The sequence below is a fragment of the Bombina bombina genome, chromosome 4 (assembly GCF_027579735.1).
Source record: "Bombina bombina isolate aBomBom1 chromosome 4, aBomBom1.pri, whole genome shotgun sequence".
Taxonomy (NCBI): Eukaryota; Metazoa; Chordata; class Amphibia; order Anura; family Bombinatoridae; genus Bombina; species Bombina bombina.
Window position 1 is genome coordinate 330520019 of NC_069502.1, and position 21789 is coordinate 330541807.

A 21789-nucleotide genomic window follows, 5' to 3' on the forward strand; every position below is an offset into this window, starting at 1 on the left:
GCATCTGTCACATATGGAGCTGGAGCGTGATCGGTGCTCCACCTCCATATGAGGCCAGATGCCTGACTGTTACAGACGGTGACACTGTGTATGTCACCGTCTGTAACAATATTCTGCTGGTGCCGGTGGGAGGTGGGAGTGGGTGGCGGTTGGGCGGCTCAGCAGGGAAGGGGAGGCAGTGGGAGTGCCCTAATTAAAAAACAAAATGATGGCTTAGCAGGGAAGGGGAGGCAGTGGGAGTGCCCCAATTAAAAAAAAAAGAAAGGTGGAGAGAGAGCAAAAGAGAAGGGGGGAGAGAGTTAAAGAGAAGGGGGAGAGAGCAAAAGAGATGGGAGAGGGAGAGCAAAAGAGAGGGGAGAGCAAAAGAGAGAGGAGAGAGGGAGAGCAAAAGAGAGAGGAGAGAGGGAGAGCAAAAGAGACGGGAGAGAGAGCAAAAGAGAGGGAAGGGAGAGAGCAAAAGAGAGGGGAGAGAGAGAGCAAAAGAGAGGGGAGAGAAAGAGCAAAAGAGAGGGGAGAGAGAGAGCAAAAGAGAGGGGAGAGAGAGAGCAAAAGAGAGGGGAGAGAGAGAGCAAAAGAGAGGGGAGAGAGTGAGCAAAAGAGAGGGGAGAGAGAGAGCAAAATAGAGTGGAGAGAAAGCGCAAAATAGAGGGGAGAGAAAGCAAAAGAGGGGGGAGAGAGAGCAAAAGAAAGGGGGGAGAGAGAGCAAAAGGTGGGGAAAGAATCCACCTGGATGTCAGGGTGGTGAAAGAATCCACCTGGATGCAGAGTAAGGTGCATCCAAGTGGATTCCAAAAATGATAGGGTGGTGAAAGAATCCACCTGGATGCAGTATAAGCTGCATCCAGGTTGATTCTTTCACCGCCCTGCCATTTTGGGAATCCACATGGATGCAGCGTAAACTGCATCCAGGTGGATTCCGAAAATGGCAGGGTGGTTCCGTCACTCACCACAATAGACCGCCCTTCCGAAAATGGCAGGGTGGTTCCGTCACCACAAAATAGGTTGTTTCTATATCTGTAGCTTAAACAAAAAGTATCAACTAGCCTTATCAACTAGTGTGTATATATATATATATATATATATATATATATATGTGTGTGTATATATATATATATATATATATATATATATATATATATATATATATATTGTACAATTTAAATAAAGAAAAGAGAGAATAATGACTAGGGATTTCAGCACTCTATACCTATGCTCTTCTGGGCCCCAGACGGAAGCGTGTACCCACCACACAGTGATCAAGAGAACGCAGACAGACTTGCCATCAGACACAGAAACGTTTATTCACATCAAAGTTTCATTATGACACAACGTAATGCATCACTCAGATACACGATAGCATTATATTTCAAATATATATATACACAAGTTAGGGTGATCAATCCTTTCTTGTAGCAAAGATAGAAACAAAGAACGTTATCTGTAAAAAATCGTGTCATATTATTATTGCATTTGACTTTGCATATGCGTGTATAAGCATAGCTTGTCCACGAGGTAAAAGCATCCTCTTTGGATTAATGCCGTAATAAATATGACATCACACAGTAAAAAACAGTTACAATAACAACTGCAGTCTTAATATACAAAAATTGCAACATTTCCCGAGGTAAAAGCATCCTCTAATATTTTAGCTGCAAAATTGTATCATTGCTTACAAACTGTGCACAAACATCCAAGCATTTCCTCATTATGCTATGATAGATTTACATTTACTGAGGTAAAAACGTCCTCCTTTCAAATTTATCACTTAAGGATAAGTTAAACTTTGTTTGTGAGATTACATCCCCATCTTTGTCATGCTTTATCGTGAAAGAGATTTCTATAGCATCAAAACGAAGTGTCCTGATCTTTGAGGAAAAGGCCTGTTCAGCACAGCGTGTTCCATCCTATTGTGTGCACATATTCCCAAACATGCAATCAGCATTTATAAGACAGTACCTTAGTTGAGCCGTATCTTCCAGCGTGTTACCTGTACACCTAGGTGAACAACCGCTACGGCTTGAAGAAATGCTTTATCCAAGCCGAATTTGTTTCTCGGTCAATACCGGATCAGAGTGTCATCACTCCCTCTTGGTTTGTGCTTCATTCAGGAAAGGAACCTCCATTCAGCTGCCACAGGTGTGCTCTGTTTACTTGCATAGTCTTAGCATAGACTGAGTGATTCTTTCTAAGTGCAACATTATACATATTGTATAAAAAACAAACAAAGGCCAATTACAGTATCAATGGTACATTACTGACTGTAACTAAAGAGGAACGGGACTTGGGAATTATTATTTTAGATGATTTCATATTTGGTACTCAATGCAGCAGTGCAGCTGACAAGGCCAGTAGAATACTAATTTGTATTGGGAGAGGTGTTAGTAGCAGAAATAGCAAGATTCTTATTTTACTTTACAGATTAATATTTAGGCCTCATCTGGAATATTGTGTACAGTTCTGGAGACCATATAACCCAGAAGGATATAAATAATCTGGAAACTGTCCAAAGGAGGGCTACTAAAATAGTACATGGTCTAAAATATAAAATGTGCAAAGAAAGACTATTATCTAAATGTATAGTTTGTAGGAGAGAAGGGAAAGTGGTGACATGAAACCTTCAAATATATGAAGGAACTTTTTAACACACACACACAAAAAAGAAAGAAATAGCAAAACAATTGGTAACAATCTTAAGTTAGAGGGTAGCAAATTCAAATTAAATATGATGAAGGTGTTCTTTACAGACAGGATGGTGGATGCATGGAGTAAACTTACACTAGAGGTGGTAAACAGGGACTGTAAAATATTTAAAAAATGCCTGGGACATATATAAGGCTATACTAAGAAAAAAGTAATGTGTAATATTGGTAGACTTGCTGGGCCTTTTTGTTTTTTATCTACTGTCAACAGAGGCGTAACTAGAAACCACAGAGCCCAGGTGCAAGAATCTAAGAAGGCCCCCCCCCACCGCCACTCCCCCTCCAAAAAAAGATGAATTTAATACATATATATTTATTTATTTTACATTTAACACAGAAAAAAAATGTGAATCAGATTACATGTCTGCAAAAGGAGGTACCCTGTGCCCACAGTCTGAGATGGTCTGACCCCTATTACTGTATATATTGACACTGTTTAACCCACCAGTACTGTATATAGTGAGTCAGTGACACAGTCTGTAATTTGCCGGTGAGATGGCTGGCCTGACCCTACCCGCCCCAGTACTTTATAAAGTGACCATAGTAGTCTGTGACATAGTCCAGCCCCCCCCCCCCGTACTGTATATAGTGGTACTGTATAGTGACACTGTTTACCCCCTCCCCCCATGCTGTAGTAACACAGTCTGTAATTTGCTAGTTCCACAAACATACACACACACATACATGCATAAATACACACACAGTCACATACATACACACACCATACACACACACATAAACACCAATGGGTAAAACAGAAACACTAACCCCTGTAGTCATGTCACACTCACATGATATCAGTGCAGGCAGGTATTTCTTGTCAATGAACCTCTTACTTTCCTTATATAGTATTTATGCTATACGGTATAAAATATAATATTTGAATAACTTTTGTAATGTATAATTTTATAAACAATAAATGCATGATAGTTATATTCACATTAGTACAGCAAATGATTTGCTATGCACAACCATTTACTGCACCATATTATATTAAAATACATTCAATTTAAAGTGTTTTATTTTTTATATATTTTGATTATTTTTCTATACTTGCATTCAAATATTTGTTTTATTTCATTAAAGGGACATACTTAAATGATGAAGCACATGAAAGTAATGCAGCATAGCTGTAAAAATCTGACTAGAAAATATCCCCTGAGCATCTCCATGTAACAAATGAAGATATTTTTACCCCAAAATTTCCTCAATAGCCATATCACATTGTAAACGGACTTTAAAGGGACAGTCAACACCAGAATTTTTGTTGTTTAAAAAGAAAGATAATCCCTTTATTATCCATTCCCCAGTTTTGCTTAACCAACACAGTTATATAAATAGAATTTTTACCTCTGTAATTATCTTGTATCTAAGCCTCTGCAGACTGCCCCCTTATTTCAGTTCTTTTGACAGACTTGCTTTTTAGCCAATTAGTGCTCACTCCAGGGTAACTTCACGTGCATGAGCTCAATGTTATCTATATGAAACACATGAACTAATGCCCTCTAGTGGTCAAAATGCATTCAGATTAGAGACAGTCTTCAAGGTCTAAGAAATTAGCATATGAACCTAGAATTAGCGTTCAACTAAGAATATCAAGAGAACAAAGCAAAATTGGTGATAAAAGTAAATTGGAAAGTTGTTTAAAATTACCCCTTTATGCATTAGGTCTATCAGGATGTGAGTCCTATGACTTGCAAGGCAGCCTGCATCAATAATGTGCAGGCAATGTCATGTTATTCCCTCCTCCGTTTAAGAAAATTTATAATGAACTCTTATGTAATTGAAATCACAGTAAAGCAAAATACGACATCATCACTGACGAAGCTGAATGGATTTTGTTTTTTTGTTTTTTTTTCAACTTGTAGCCGACAGTGGCTGAAGGATAACTATTCACAGAGCACTTACTATTATGAGCGGAAGAACGTATGAGATAAAATATCTTCCTTAATACATAGAAATGTTCAAATTATATAATTGTCATCTTTTAACAGTTGCTGCATCACTTTCAAGTAATTTGGTATATGGTTATTTGTGTTGCTGTTAATTAAAATGAATACCACTAAGTCAAGTTAATATAAAGATTTGAATAGTACTTCATGGTCATTCAACATTTTTATTTATTTTACAGCATCCCGAATAATGACCAGCATGGACGCTACTGCAAATCCTTGCCAAGATTTTTATCAGTACTCCTGTGGAGGATGGCTCAAGAAAAATGTAATTCCTGACAGTGCTCCTCGCTTCAGTACTATTGACCAGCTTAAGGACATAGGAACAGATGTTCTCAAAAGTAAGAGAAGTTCATGTTGTCACTAATTTCTTGTAACTGATTAGAAAATTAACCATGGTAAAGAAAGGGAAATAATATATTAAAATACGCACTGAATTTGACGGGCCATAAACATATAAATGAAACCTTCATGGTTCCGATAGATAATGCAATTTTATCAAATGTACTTTGAACTCTTGAAATCCTTTGTTGAAAAGCATATCTAGTTAGTCTCAGGATCAGCAATACACTACAAAAAAAGTATCAAGGTTTCCCACTGCAACAGAATGTTATAGGTGGGATGTGCATACAAACTGTAAAATGCCTCATATGTTTTTTCAAATATCCATTTCAAAATGGATCCCCTCATGCCAGTGCAAGTTTTTTTTTTTTGCATATCTTTACCCAGAATCCCCTGCTCTATTGGGAAACACTGATAGCTTAGGTTTTCTGTCCGAATGTGCAGATATGCTATACAATATTTTGTGTCCATATACTTACTGTCTAACTTTTTTTTTTTTTTTTACTCGCCATAACCCATTTGAGACAAATAGGAAGTAATCCTGTAATTATTTGTTTTGCTAAGACCAAAACAAGTATACACATCTTCTTCTTTTTTTTTTTCTTTTCTTTTTTTTTCTGTAAAAAAATATGTATAATGTTTGCATATATTTTAATAAATACATTTTAAAATAGCCCAGTGACCACCGCTGTTACTATAATCACCTTACTAAATTAGCATCAAGCTTAGCCACATCTGAAATAGGAACCTCATACAGACTTTTGGGGGTTATAATATAGATTAGAGAGGCCCCCTTTTTCAGTACAGAAATAAAATTACTTTTTTCTTGCAATGTGTTCACTGTTACCACAGTGATCACCTGACTATACAGACAAAATTTATATTTTTAGGGACTTGTCTACTGGAAAATAGACTTTATTAGGGGTTTTTAGACATACCAGATTTTTATATTACTGTTCCAAGACCAGCACACGATTCTCTTTCAAATGAGGGATTTTAGAGGTTTGTAGCTGCTAAGAAGAGAGCTGATATCAATGGGTTTGAATAAACTCCCTTGCAGCTACTTGGTTCAGCCCCTTTGTGACGTCACCATGTGTATACATGGTGACATTACCGGCAATCACATGAAGCTTGGGAGTGCCTCCCACTAGGCCACCAACAATCCCCAGCCTGTAGTTTGAGAGGTCGCCAAAAACCATGTTTTAACAGTGATTCTCCTGGAAGATGAAAATGACTCGTCATGCGCCTGCAGGCTGCGATTTGCTTGAAAAACTATAGCTCCTTGTGCTTCGATGGTGTTAAATTCCTGCTATGCTTAAAATCTACCTACAACAATACTGATTGGAATTTTAAAATGGGTACTTGGAAAAAAAAAAAGGTAAGGCATTGTGCATATACTTACCCAGAATCTCTTGCTGCAGTGGAAATCACAAGTAGTTCAGGTTTTCTATGGGAATATGTGCAGTTGTGTAATAGTATGATTGTTTGAAAGAGCAGACAATTCTCTTTCAAATTAGGGGTCTTGGAGGTTTTTAGCTGCTAAGAGAGCGGAGATCAGGGGGTTTAAATACCCCCCCATCCTTCTCCCTTGCAGCTACTTGGTTCAGCCCCTTTGTGACTAAACCATGTTCATACGTGGTGACATCACTGGCACTCCCATGAAGCCTGAGAATGCCTCCAACTAGAGCACTAATGATCTCCAGCCTGTAGTGTGGCGGATAGACAAAAACAGTGTTTTACCGGTGACCCCCTGCATGAAAAAACTGGCTTATCATGCGCCCACGGGCTGCCAAGCTATAGCTACCCATGCGCATCAAAGGGGTTTAATTCTTGCTATGCTTAAAAGCTACCTACAACAACACTCATTGGAAGAAAGTAACCTGTTTTAAAAACAAATATTGTGTGCATTGCAACAATGGGAGAGTTGTCCTTATCCTTTTATTCAACATGACTCATAGAAGACTGGTTTGGTTTCTTTTATGAACAATGTTGTCTGTCTGTTTCTCTAGTCACTGTTTCTTTCCATATTCACACTAGTTGCATCAATTTCCTCCTAGATAAGGCTGATAAGTACATAGGCAGTTTAATGCTATTGTGCTAAATGCATTCCAAAGAAATTCTTTACAAGGGTGTAGAAATACAAAGCGACAGGGATAGAATATGAATAATTTTATTTTATTTAAGTTATAATTTACTTGTTTTCAAACATACCACTTTGTCTTGGTATCTTTTATTGAGACTTAGATCCATTTCCATAGCATGTAACTATTGTTACAAACATGGCTGCCCTGTAGTTCTCAAGACACAAGCACACTTCTACCTCACAAAAAAATATGGGATTTTTTTTTATTAGTAGTTTTATGTTGCCCATGAAAGTTCCTTTTTGATTCCCATGAGAAGCAAGCTACCTTAATACATTTGTTTTGTGATATTTGTTAATAAGGATCAACAAGCATGCAAAGTCATGTTTTTTTCACTATAACATTTGATTTATGTGCATTCAATATGTACTGTTTTTTTACCTAAGTAAAATATATTACTTGAACGGAATGTATCACAGCACTTGTAAAGCTGAATTCTGAATCCTTTCCAAATACCAAGAATTTTCTTAGGTGTGTCTACCTGTTTAATGTGTATTGCTCTTCCATATGATATGTTTTGAATAATGATTTGCCAAGACTAGGATAAATCTTGAACTCTTTGTTAACATACCTTCACATGTTATGATTGTTTAACATTTAGAGTGCTGTGTTTCAAAAGCATTGTAACATCAACTGAATAGAGTAATTAATATCCAATAGTATATTCTCTAAGCAGTAGTGGGGTGCTAAATATGTATAAGTGTATAAATCGATACTTGCATTTTAAAATACTATTATTCACTTTTAAAATATTATTTTAATGAAGACATAGTTCTTCAAAAATAGGTCAATGTGTACAAAAAACACAGACGCTGCCTATTATGCAAGCAAAAAATGAACTAACGTCCAACGCCCACACAGGCTCACATAAGCACATCCTGACCAACACAAACCACACAAGAAGTCAATTACTAGGACTACAAAGAGAACTTTTTTTGTGGTGTTTGTCTAACATTGAAGAAAAATCCTATACATTAGCAGAGCCACATTCCTGTCAGTTACAGGAGGCATTTCAAGGCCTATCCAATTCATGCTTAACCATTAAAACCCAGTTATTGTATAGTTATCCAGTTGCTGTGCCCTTAATTAAAGGGACACTAAACCCACATTTTTTCTTTCATGATTCAGATAGAGCATGCAATTTAAAGCATCTTTCTAATTTACTCCCAACAAATTTAATTAAGGAAATCAACAAATTATGCAGTAGTTAACTGGAAAAAATAAACGTAATATTATTATTTGATTCAGTTTGCTACAACAAAATTTTTCATATAAATCATCTTCATTCACACAGCTTAATACATTCAACAACTTTTTGCAAATCCTATAATTATATTTCTTAAGGCACAGTGGGAGTAAAAACGTTACGCTATCAGATACATCAAAATTATTAACAAAATAAGAGTACAGTATTAAATGTTTAAAAATGAAGATTTTACATGTAAAAAGCAAGGGAGAAAAATGTTCTAAGAGCAGAAAATAAGGGAGACTGTAAAAAGGTTTGGGCAAATACAAGAGATCTTTGGATATAAGGGAGGGTTGGCAGCCCTAATTGATTAGTTATTTGGCTTTTTACATAACTTATTCTTGATAACTGTGTTTAACAGTTGAATGCCCAGCCTATGCATTTTTTTTAAATGGCTGAGCTTGAAGAACCCTCAAAACCAAGTTAAGGTTCCACAGAAGTTTAAATGCCAGGAAGTCTCGGAATCTAATTGGGATACAAGATTAAGAGGGAAAAAAGTTTGCCTTTATGGGAACTGGCTGATAAATCCTTATCCAGAACATCCTGCATAAATTTAAGACTATGCCCTGAATCAAAGGGTCTATCACATGATCTGATAAAACCTCTCTCAAACACAAAATCAGGTCTTTAATCACCATTCCATCAAATTGAGAGTTTTGAGATCTTAACTACAAGGCTGGCTGAAAGACATTTATACCAGATATGTATAACAAGTCCTGCATGCCAGAGCAATTAGTTCACTTAGGCCCTATCCTGTTCGATGTGGGCTATTATCCTGGAGAGTTTTAAAAAAAAAAAAAAATAGGAGATGTAAATCAGATTAAATTTACTTGTGGAATTCAAAATGTTTCAGAATACTGGGGAAGGTAGTAATTCAAGTGAGTGGCCATGAGGTCTATGTCTGGCCTTCCCCAAATATTCCCAATTTGGTTGAATACCTCCTAAATCAAAGACCATTCTCATAGGTGAAGCTACTGACAACTGAGGAAGTCCACTTTGCCCATTTTCCACACCATGATTGTAAATTGCTGAAATCATGCAATGATAGCATTCTGTCAGAATGCGGGCTACCACTTTCATTGCTAAGACGTTTTTGAGTACCTTCTTGAAGATTGATGTAAGTCACTGATGTGACATTGTCCACCTAGAAACCTCAAAAAGGCTCTTGTCTTAACAGGGGCTAACTCTGGAGAGCCCTGAAGAGTGTGCTCTGTAACCTATCCAGCAGGCTGGCGTCCATGGCAATTACTACCCAATTCACATAGAGAAATGAGGCTCCTTGAATAAATGATTGGTGAGTCTTCCACGAAGTTAGAGAATGTCTTGTCTTGAAGTCTAAAGATATCTTCTAAGACAGGTTTTTGTAATTGCCAGTTCACTATTGCAACATTTGTAGCAACAAAGAATGTAAGTGGAATCTGGCAAAGGTACAGCATAAGAAGCTTCTGCCATGAGACCATCTGCTTCTATGCTTTGAAGCAGTGTAGGAAGAAGAGCTTGTTGGAGAAGAGAACATGACTTCTACAATTTGAGTCAGTAAGCATCTGTAAAAGATTGTCACATTGTTACAGTCTATTATGAACCACAGAAAGGCAACTCTAGTTTGATGTATTAGAGAGCTTTTGAGGGGGTTGCTTTTCCAACTATTGAAACAAAGGAACTGAGGAACAATATTTGTATCTTCCTGAGCCATCTAAAAAAGAAGCAGCCGGTACCACAATGTAATCTAGGTAAGAAGCTACTACATTCCCCTGAGGTATCACTATAAACAAAATAGCTCCAAGAACCTTTGTAAAGATTATTGGTGCTGTTGTCAGACCAAATAAAAGCAGCATATATAGGTAATGCATTTGATTCTTAGTAATAGGGATATGTCAATAGGCATCTTATAAGTCTATGGTAGAAAAAATTGACCCTTCTGCACTAAAGGTAATAAAGTGCAAAACTTCTTCATTTTGGGAGTTAGAACTTTCAGAAATGAGCATTTACATCCATGATTAATCTTAATGACTAATGTATGTATAATCTTTTATGTATCACTACTCCTACTATACTTATATTTGAGCTACATACATATACTATGCATGTGTATATATACTTATCTCTGTTGTTTAATGTGTTTCTTGTTTCTCCTATGCTTATTTGTTCTGACTTTTGGTTGTCTCTCAGACACTCTGCAACTTTCACTTTCAGGACAATTCTGCTATTTACGACACCCCCCTCTCCTTCTCTAACAACATTTTGTTTTAAGTGGTAAATGCTGTTGTATTGATTAGTATTGCTTCAAACCAGAGGAAGAGAGGAAAACTCTTATAAATTTAAATGTTAGCCATATAAAAAAAGGTAAGCCTTATGTATTTTCCTCAAGACACAAACAAAACACAGAAATAAACTGCACACTCAAAATGGATTGGGCACACATCCCATGTAATTGTAAAACTCACAGCCCTGGATAGTCACCAGAACTCACAAATAGCTTCCAGAAATATTATACAGCTCCCAGAAACTCAAGCAGTGAACCCCAAACAATACACACAAATACACACACTCATATAAATTTTAATAGTGATGTTAATGATGATGTCATTAACAATGCAATGTGTGATGTCGTTGATAATGTCATGCAAAACTCCTAAGGGGCAAGTGGAGGGCAGTTTAACTTAGGAAATTCCTTGTTTTTTACATTTTTGATAGAAAACAAACTTTGGCTATAAGTATTTTTGGCAGTTAATTTCCTTGCTTTTCAGGAATTAAAACACATATAGAGGCCTATTTATCAAGCCATCAACCACAAATATGCTGGAATTCTGCAGCGTAATTGTGGAGAGCTTGATTCGCCTTATTTATCAAAGGCTACAGACCGGCAAAAGTAGAATCTTGTGACGTAACATACGATCCGCCGGTCTCAGTCCAACACAGATCGATGCTTATGTCATTACAGATGTTCCGAATGCAAATTCGGCACTATCTGTCTACTTTTGCTAGTTATCACATTTCTAGCAGGTACGCTCGTCGCTATTCCAGCCCAGCGTACCTGGAGGATGCGGATGCCATAGGAATCAATGGAAGTCTGAAAGCGCCGAAAGCTTATGTTCGCTGCTGCCCCATTGATTCCTATGGGAGAATAAAAGTTACATTTACACCTAACACCCTAACATGTTCCCCGAGTCTAAACATCCCTAATCTGCCACCCCCTACACCGCTGCCACCTAAATTATACTTATTAACTCATAATTTGCCGCCCCCTACACCGCCGCCACATAAATTTTACTTATTACCCCTAATCTGCCGCCCCCTACACCGCCGCAACCTACATTATACTTATTAACCCCTAATCTGCTGCCCCGACACCGCCGCCACCTACATAAAGTTATTAACCCCTAAACCTAACAACCCGTTAACTTTATATTAAATATTAACTCATCCCTATCTTATAATCAATTTAAACTTACCTTTAAAATTAAATTAAACTATATTAAACTAATAATTAATCTACCCTAACCTTTATAACAAAATTACATTAAACTATATTAAACTACTAATTAATCTACACTAACTGTTATACTAAATTACATTAAACTACAAATTAAATTAACTATATTATATATTTAGAAACCTAACCCTACTCAAATAATATAAATCTACACTAAAAAATTACTAAGTAACAAAAAACTAACAACTTAGTTACACAAAAAAATAAACACTAAGTTACAAAAAATAAAAAAGAAATGATCAAAGATTTAAGCTAATTACACCTAATCTAAGGGCCCCATGAAAATACCCCCACATTTAGCTCTATTGCACCCAAACCCTAATCTAAAAATAAAACCCACCCAATAAACCCTTAAAAAATCCTAACACTAACCCCTGAAGATCGACTTACAGTTTTGAAGATCCGACATCCATCCTCCAAGAAGCCGGCAATAACATAATGTAGGTGGCGGTGGACTCCAGGAGCAGCAGGATAGGGGTTAATAAGTTTATTAGAGTGGCGGTGGGCTCCGGGAGCAGCAGGATAGGCGTTAATAAGTTTATTAGAGTGGCGGTGGGCTCCGGGAGCGGCGGTTTAGGGGTTAATAACTTTATTTAGTTGCGATGGGGTCTGGGAGCGGCGGAATAGGGGTAAAACAGTGTAGTATAGTGTGGGTGTTTAGTGACAGTATACAAATAAAGCTTGGAAATAGCCAAAGAGCAGCGAGATTGATGACTGTTAGTTGACAACAGTCTGCTGCTCATCGCCTCTTACTTGGTGCCCAGCTTTTTGACAGCTTTTTTGTTAAATATGGAGAACGTATTCAGGTAAGTTAGGCGATGTCAGGCGAGCATATTAGTGCCGGCAAATGCAGCAGTTTCAAGTGATTTAGCATATGAGTATTATGTCCCTTTAAATTGGTTAAAGGGACATAATACTCATATGCTAAATCACTTGAAACTGATGCAGTATAACTGTAAAAAGCTGACAGGAAAATATCACCTGAGCATCTCTATGTAAAAAAGGAAGATATTTTACCTCACAATCTCCTCAGCTCAGTAGAGTTAGTTCTGTGTAAAAAGTTATACTCAGCTGCTCCCAGCTGCAGGTAAAAAAATTTAAAAAATGAAGAAATGAACAGCAGCCAATCAGCATCAGCAGTGCTGAGGTCATGAACTCTTACTGTGATCTCATGAGATTTGACTTAACTCTCATGAGATTTCATAGTAAGCTTCCTTTACCTGATTGGTGAAATAATATTAGAGTGCACGATGCTCATCCCTTCAGATGTCCCAGGACAAACACACTAAAATGCTGCTTAGAAATCCTTTACAATGGGAGGTGGCTACTGAGGAACTTTTGAGGTAAAATATCTTTCTTTTTTACATAGAGATGTTCGGGAGATATTTTCTAATCAGCTTTTTACAGCTATGCTGCATCACTTTCAAGTGTTTAAACATTTGGGTATTATGGCCCTTTAATTGATTTGACGTAAGCCAAGACCATGTAATTTGGCAGTTTTGTAGTTACTATGCAACTTTATATATGTAAACATATATATATATATAAGTAAATAAGCAATGAAAAATTAAAAAAAAATATCTGACTACTGGATAAGTGATTTAGAAGCATTTAAAACAAAAAAAATTAAGTCATGCAGCCAATATAAATCAGATTACTCTGCTTTGAGTGTATAGTATCCTTCAATTGCCTTTATTTTTACTTTGTGTATACATGTGTTTTTCTATTAGTTTAATAAGTGTTTTGTGTATTTTGATAAAATCTTGTCACCTTTTAGTTTGCAAGAAAAAAAAACAGTGTGAACTGCAGGGGGACTGTTTAGAGAATACGTCAGACCTGGATGAGAAATTACAGTTACACCCTGTAAAGCTCACTAGTAGAGGCAGGGAATCTCACTTTATAATAAGGAAGTGAAGATGCTTTCATTTACATATTTTAAAATGAGCGTATTTTGCAGGTTCAGTTTAGTTTGATTATGATTATTTCAGTGCACCTTAAATCATTTCTTTCCTGCACAATTTCAATGAAAAAATACATTTTTCATACATTACGATTTTTGCAGAGCAATTTTGTTAAGATTTGTAATACAATTGTTACTGGGTATTTTTATTTAAATATTTCATTTTTTAATTTTTTTTGTGAGTCCTATTGTAATCTATTCATCTCCTTCACATACTTAAAAGCAGGAACCCCCCTTTGTGGGATGCACTGTTTTCATGGTAAAAAGAGCCTTTATAGAAATAGGACACTGGCTTTATAGTACTGTTTAGATTTCTTATACAACATCAGAAGCCAAGAGAGCTTTATAGAACCAGTCCTATGTTTTCACAAATGGTATCAAGATAAAGAAAGAAGTTTAATAGAAGTACTTTTTTTTTAATTGTAGGCTCTATCCAAAGCATAAAAGTTTAATTTGACTTCCATCTCACTTTAAGCAATGCAAAATGCTATTTATATTTGTGCTTTTCTAACACAACGTACCAGAAATCTCATATTGACTTCAATAATAGTTTTTTGGCTAATTCATTTTCATTTCTTTCAGGTGGCTTTGAAACAAAGAATGACAGTGACAATTCTGCAATCAAAAAAGTAAAAGTGTTTTACCAGTCATGCTTGAATGAGAGTAGGTTTTACTTTGTTTTATTCTTAACAGAATTTCTATATAACTGGTTTCTTCTATGAGTAAATTCTAATACATTTTCTTTTTTGAAAGCATCAAAGAATCTCAAAAAAGGACAACCACTGATCAAAGCCTTAGCTGATGTATTTGATTGGCCAGTGACAATGGATAACTGGGAGGAAGTATACGGTAAGCATCTGTTTTTAATCTGATACAACAGATAAACCAACAAAAATATCAATAAACAAAACCATATTTTGTATTGTTTACAGAAAATAAATGAATGTGCTAAGTCTCAAAATAACTTACCTTTAAAAGATTATGCCCACCCCAGTTTCTCCTTCATTGTTTAACTGTTTAAATCTTTGAAAATGGCGGTGCTGTTTTTCGCTGGGTTGAAGATGGTCTCCATCTAGCACTTCTAGATTCTCTCATGACTTTCATCCCATCCCGTGTGAATCAACCTCAGAGAAAAGGAGTGCACATTCCCCAGCTTTGAACAACCAACAAACACTAGCCCCAAGAGGCCATTTAAACAATATATGTCCCATCCAAAGTAAGGTAAAATTGTGCCAAAATCGTAGTCAAGGCAATCCTCAAAACAATAACATCAGTAAATACATGAAATGCAAAATACATCCATATTATATGAAGTGCATAATACAACAATATATACTTCAAATTCAACAAATGCCATAGTAATATAGCTGTAAGGATGAGGAGATTGTCAAACCGGATGTATTTAAGGGGACCCTGACGCTGTTTCTGACATTTAACACTGTCTGTATCTCACTTTTCTTTACTGTTTAGACAAAAGGGTTTATATTGGGATATTCATATATTGATGTGGGTATTGATCACTATACACATAGGGTATATGGTTTGTTGAATTTAAAGGATATATTGTTGGATTGTGCACTTATATAATATAATATGGATGTATTTAGCATTTCATGTATTTATGGAAGTTATTGTTTTGAGGATTGCCTTGATTTCACCTTACTGTGGATGGGGCTTATATTGTTTAAATGATTTCTTGGGGCTAGTGTTTGTTTGTCTGAGCAAGGGGAGTGTGTCCCTGAAACGTCACACTTGTTAATAAACGTCACTTATTAAAAGACCAGTGCCTCCTTATATATCCTATGTATTTAACCATTGGCACTCTGGCAGCTGAATGAAAGGTAAGAGTGCTTTCTTTTGGAATATATATATATATATATATATATATCACTCACAAGCTCTCAACTAAGATAAAAAGCAGCAATGGAAGAGTTAGTTACCGCATCTGGCCAAATGGGAAAAGCCCAGGTACCTCGTCAAGGTCTCTTCCAAAAACCTGGGTCCCTAAACAGCCACACAATGCAGGCTCACAATCAAACAACTGTGAAAAAAAGCAACTGTGAAAAAATGGAGGGTGCACAGGCTTATGTAATCTCCCCAAACATATACAAAACACGGGTGGGGTCAGTACTCTCAGGCCGGACCGGGTACACATCCTATGACCCTGTAACATGCACAGCCCTGGGTGCAAACCAGCACTCTCAGGAAGCTGCACTGTCACCAGAGACACAGACAGTTAACCCCAGACAGGCCTGGGTGCAAGACCCAAACAGGGAAAATTACAAAAAAATAATATAGCACACAGAGAAAGTCCAGCACTCACTCACAAGCTCTCAACTAAGATAAAAAGCAGCAATGGAAGAGTCAGTTACCACACCTGGCCAAATGGGAAAAGCCCAGGTACCTCGTCAAGGTATCTTCCAAAAACCTGGGTGCACAGGCTTATGTAATCTCCCCAAACATATACAAAACACGGGTAACTAACTCTTCCATTGCTGCTTTTTATCTTAGTTGAGAGCTTGTGAGTGAGTGCTGGACTTTCCCTGTGTGCTATATTAATGTATTATTTTTTTGCAATTTTCCCTGTTTGGGCCTTGCACCCAGGCCTGTCTGGGGTTAACTGCCTGTGACTCTGGTGACGTTGCAGCTTCCTGAGAGTGCTGTTTTGCACCTAGGGCTGTGCATGTTACAGGGTCATAGGATGTGTACCCGGTCCGGCCTGAGAGTGCTGACCCCACCCGTGTTTTATATGTGTGTGTATATATATATATATATATATATATATATAAAGTACATTAATATAAATATATTTAATTTATTACAAAACTGATAATTAAATACAACATGGATGTCTAATGTTTAGATCCTTAAAGGGACACTGAACCCAAAATTTTTCTTTCGTGATTCGGATAGAGCATGCAATTTTAAACAACTTTCTAATTTACTCCTATTATCAATTTTTCTTTGTTCTATTGCTTTCTTTATTTGGAAAAGAAGGCATCTAAGCTATTTTTTTGGTTCAGACCATGGAAAGCACTTGTTTATTGGTAGGTGAATTTACCCACCAATCAGAAAGAACAACACAGTGTGTTCACCAAAAATGGGCCGGCATCTAAACTTACATTCTTGCATTTCAAATAAAGATACCAAGAGAATAAAAAGCATTTGATAATAGGAGTAAATTAGAAAGTTGCTTAAAATTGCATGCTCTATCTGAATCACAATAGAATTTTTTTTGGGTTCAGTGTCCCTTTAATTTGCAGAAATAGTTGGTCCCAAATCTTTAATGACAGAGAGGACGTCACCAAATCTTATGAATAAATAATGAAAATATATCACAAACTTTGCTGGATAATTTTTGCAATAAAGATAACTTTCCTTGTAGGAAATGCAGTGTTTGTAAGTTTTTGAAAAAAAAGTGATCCAGCTATAGGTGCTAAACAAAGGTTATATAAGGTAATATGACGCATCACATGCCGTTGTGAAGGAGTAGCCTAACTAGCTTCTTGTTTTTGCCCCCAGCAATATATGGGTAATATGTACAGAGAATTGAAAGCATGCATTACAGGACATAAGAGAGATACTACCAATAACATATTGGAACTAGCAGATTTGATAGGTATTTCTTTTAGGCACACTCTTTTTTGGAATTTTAAATGATGGGGGATAGAATTTATAGGCTTTAATGGAAGGGGAGGTAACTTATACAAGGAGTTATTAAACGTTGAATGTAGATGGATCTATAAAATGGGCACCCTGCAACTGGAAGGTTAATATAAAATACCATCTTAAATTTTATCTTGGATTAAATATTAATACTTTTTTAAGTATCTAATTTCTTTATCCCTCTAAATGCAATAATGGTTGGCATAGAAGTTAGCTTATTTCTAAACGGTATGCATGAAGTCCAAAACACAATAAAAACTAACTGAATTGATTTTAATAACTCAATAATTCATGTAAATGAAGTATATACTAGATCAATACCATCTTAAAACTATAGATTCAACTTTCAGTAAATATGAGTATAAGTATAACTTTCAGATTCAACAATGAGGTTAAAAGTGAAAATACCACTATATTCTATTATTATATTATCACAATCACTCAGAGGGGCATGTGAGAGAAGATTATATTCTCAGTGGACTTTCACCTGGAATATCTGCTTTAAAGAGATAGTTAAGTCCAAATAAATATGTCATGATTCAGATAGGACATGTAATTTTTCTCTTGGTATTCTTATTTATATATTCATATGTTCATTTCTAAGCCCTTGAAGGCGGCTTATTATCTGAATGCATTTGACAGTTTTTCACAGCTAGAGGGCGTTAGTTCATGTGTTTTATATAAATAACATTGTGCTCACTCCTGTTGAGTTATTTAAGAGTCAGCACTATTTGCCTGAAATGCAAGTCTGTCAAAAGATCTGAGATAAGGAGGCAGTCTGCAAAAGCTTAGATACAAGGTAATTACAGAGGTAAAAGTATATTAATATAACAGTGTTGGTTATGCTAAACTGGGGAATAGTAAATAAAGGGATTATCTATCTTTTTAAACAATAACATTTTCGGTGTTTCCTATACCTTTAAATTGAGAATTACTCGGGCCCTGATTCATAAGCTTGGGAACTACTCGGATAACTATCTTTTTTTTTTTTTTTTACATATTTCTGGGCGAGATTACATATATGGCACAGGCTTCAGCCTAACTGCTGAAACCCGCTTCGCCCGTAAATTCACCTCGCACATCGGGGAATCCAATGAACCCCGCCAGCAGTTCATAAACTAGCGATGTCCAGAAATGTGCATAAATACAAATTTCTTGAGTCGCCAATGACTTACGGCACTTTAGAAACTGCCGGTGCCTAAGAAAGAAAAAAAAAAGTGTCAAATCTTCCTTAAAAGTCTAACCCGCCTCCCAAAAATAAAGCAGACACGTAAAACCCCTATATGCGCCATCACCCCCTTATCGGAACTAATAATAAATGCATTAACCCCTAAATTGGTTAACCCACACATCGCAAAGTATAAACATATTAACCCCTAATCTGCCAAACCCCCACAAGGCAATAAACCTAATAAATCTATTAACCCCTAAACCTCCAACCCCCCACAATGCAATAAAAATAATAAATCTATTAACTCCTAAACCGCCAACATCCCATAACGCAAATAACTAATTCAATTACTAAGCCCCCTAACCTAACACCCCCTAAATTAACCCAAATTAACTAAAATGACAAAATACTAAATTAAGATTAAAATAAAAAAACTAACATTACTTTAAAAATAAAAAAAACTAAGTTTAAAGAGACAGTCAACACCAGAATGTTTGCTGTTTAAAAAAAAAAGAAAAGAAAATCCCTTTATTACCCATTCCCCCGTTTTACATAACCAACACTGTTATAGGAATACACTTTTTACCTCTGATTACCTTGTATGTAAGCCTCTGCAGACTGCCCCCTTATTTTAGTTCTTTTGACAGACTTGCATTTTAGCCAATCAGTGCTGGCTCCAGGGTAACTTAATGTGCATGAGCTCAATGTTATATATATGAAACACATGAACTAATGCCCTCTAGTGGTCAAAATGCATTCAGATTAGAGGCAGTCTTCAAGGTCTAAGAAATTAGCATATGAACCTCCTAAAATTAGCTTTCAACTAAGAATATGAAGAGAAAAAAGCAAAATTGGTGATAAAAGTAAAATGGAAAGTTGTTTAAAATTACATTCCCTATTAAAATCATGAAAGTTTTTTGGGGGACTTGACTGTCCCTTTAAATTAATCTAAAAATAAAATAAAACATTAAAAAAAAGTCTATAATCACAGAAAAAAATAAACCAAATTATCAAAAAATTAAAAAATTAAACCTTATCCCTATGAAAATAAAACAGCTCCCCAAAATAAAAACACCCCCTAATCTAAACTAAACTACAAATAGCCCTTAAAAGGTCTTTTTGCAGGGCATTGCCCTAAGTTAAACAACTCTTTTACCTCTAAAAAATACTAAGTCCCCCCTAACAGTAAAATCCCCCACCTACCAAACCCCCCAAAATAAAATAAACCGAACTCTAAAATAACCTAAACTACCCATTGCCCCCCATGTATGGGCATTTCCCTTAAAAGGGCATTCAGCTCTTTTACAAGTGCCCATGAAATCCCTAATTTTAAAATATAGCCTAAATCTAACCCCCAAATAGGTACCCATGTTCCCTGAAAATTGGCATGCCTATTGGCTGAAACAATTCAAATCAGCAAATAGGATTTGAGAAGCTCTCATCCTATTGGCTGATTTGATTTTTTTCAGCCAATAGGAATGCAAGGTACGCCATATTTAAATGCGTACCTTGCTTTCAATAGTCCGTGTACGGCAGTGGTTGTACGAAGAGGATCCACCACTGGTCATCTCCGTTCCGCGCCAGGCTTGGATGAAGAAAGATGAGGTCCCTGCTTGGAAGAAGATGTCGACCGCTTGGAATAAGACTTCACCGCCTGTAAGAAGACTTCACCGTTGGACTTCAGGAACCATGAGTACAGGTATACCCCGCTCATACAGCGGGTTAGGGACCGGAGCCCCGCTGTAAAGTGAAAACCGCCTTAAAGTGAAACAAGGTGGTTTTAGCTTTGTTTCCACTTGCCAGTGTGTTTAAAAACTTGAAAACATGTTTGAACTAACATATATTAGAGGTGCAATAGTGCTATATTTAGTTTAGCACTAGCACAGCACAGTATTCAATAAATAATAGTAAAATAGTGACAATTACTATAGTAAAATTTGCCAGACTATAGCACTGAGACACAGATAGCACTGTAATGATGTAAACAGAGTGAACTGCGCATAACAAAATGGAGCCAGTCACCTTTCTCTCAATCTCACGAAGATTACAGCACTGTTTCAAAATCCATGGAGGGTGAACTTCAGCTCCACAAAGCGCTGTATTAGCGAAGCGCTGTAAAGTGAAGCGCTGTAAAGTGAGGTATACCTGTACCTATTTGGGGGTTAGATTTAGGCCTATTTTTTTATTATTTTTTTTATATATATTTAGCTTATGATTTCATGGGCACTTGTAAACGAGCTGAATGCCCTTTTAAGGGCAGTAAAAGAGCTAAATGCCCATACAGATGCCTCTTTAGGGGAAATGGGTAGTTTAGGTTTTTTCAGTGTTAGGTTTTTTTTTTTATTCTGGGGGGGTTTGGTGGGTGGGGGGTTTACTGTTAGGGGAACTTGGTATTTTTTTGAGGTCTCCTGTTGTGAAATGCTAATAAAAAAGCATGTGATAAGAAGCTGTCTGTATTGGCTTAGAAACAGGCAAGATAAGTGCCAGATTGGCCGGCAGGCCACTGTCACAGTAGGGCTATGTCCTTGGTAAAGGAGGTCACAGAGCTAACCTTGTGCACATGTGTAGCACATTTCTTCAAGGTTGCTCTTCTCTTGATGAAGGTATGGGGGGGGCTTGTGGTTGCAAAAAAAGTACGCTGAGGCAAAGTAGGGGGGTGAAAACGGACCAAGAGTGGAAGGGCCGGTTGGATTTACCATTCCGGTCCGTATTCAGATAGAGCATGCAGTATTTAACATCTTTCCAATTTACTTCTATTATCTAATTTGTTTTGTACTCTTGCTATCCTTTTTTGAAATTAATATCTTGGTATGCTCAGGAGCAGCAAAGCACTACTAGGAGCTAGGTGCTTATTGGTGGCTGCCCATATATGTCTCTTGTCATTTGCTTACCTTATGTGTTCAGCTAACTGCCAGTAGTGCATAGCTGCTCCTTCAACAAAGGATACCAAGAGAAGAAATCTAATTTTTTAATAAAAAAATCGGGAAAATTGTTTAAAACTGTATTATCTATTTATTTTTTTGCAAGTGGTAAAATATTTCCTTTTTTTTTTTCCTTATTGTTCCATCTGGACAGAATATGTGGTTACCCATTGCTCTCCAGGCTTTGCTTAGTGACCT

The 21789-nt window shown here is 36.6% G+C and overlaps 1 protein-coding gene across 3 annotated transcripts in view; it reads left to right on the plus strand.

Moving 5' to 3' along the window:
• Nucleotides 1-21789, plus strand: part of LOC128656253 (neprilysin-like) — a 256431-nt gene that overhangs the window by 129324 nt on the left and 105318 nt on the right. For all 3 annotated transcript variants that reach the window (XM_053710068.1, XM_053710069.1, XM_053710070.1), the window contains 3 exons: nucleotides 4831-4992; nucleotides 14416-14496; nucleotides 14587-14682. In XM_053710068.1, the coding sequence (XP_053566043.1) occupies nucleotides 4831-4992; nucleotides 14416-14496; nucleotides 14587-14682 (339 nt within the window). The remainder of the gene's footprint in view (nucleotides 1-4830; nucleotides 4993-14415; nucleotides 14497-14586; nucleotides 14683-21789) is intronic.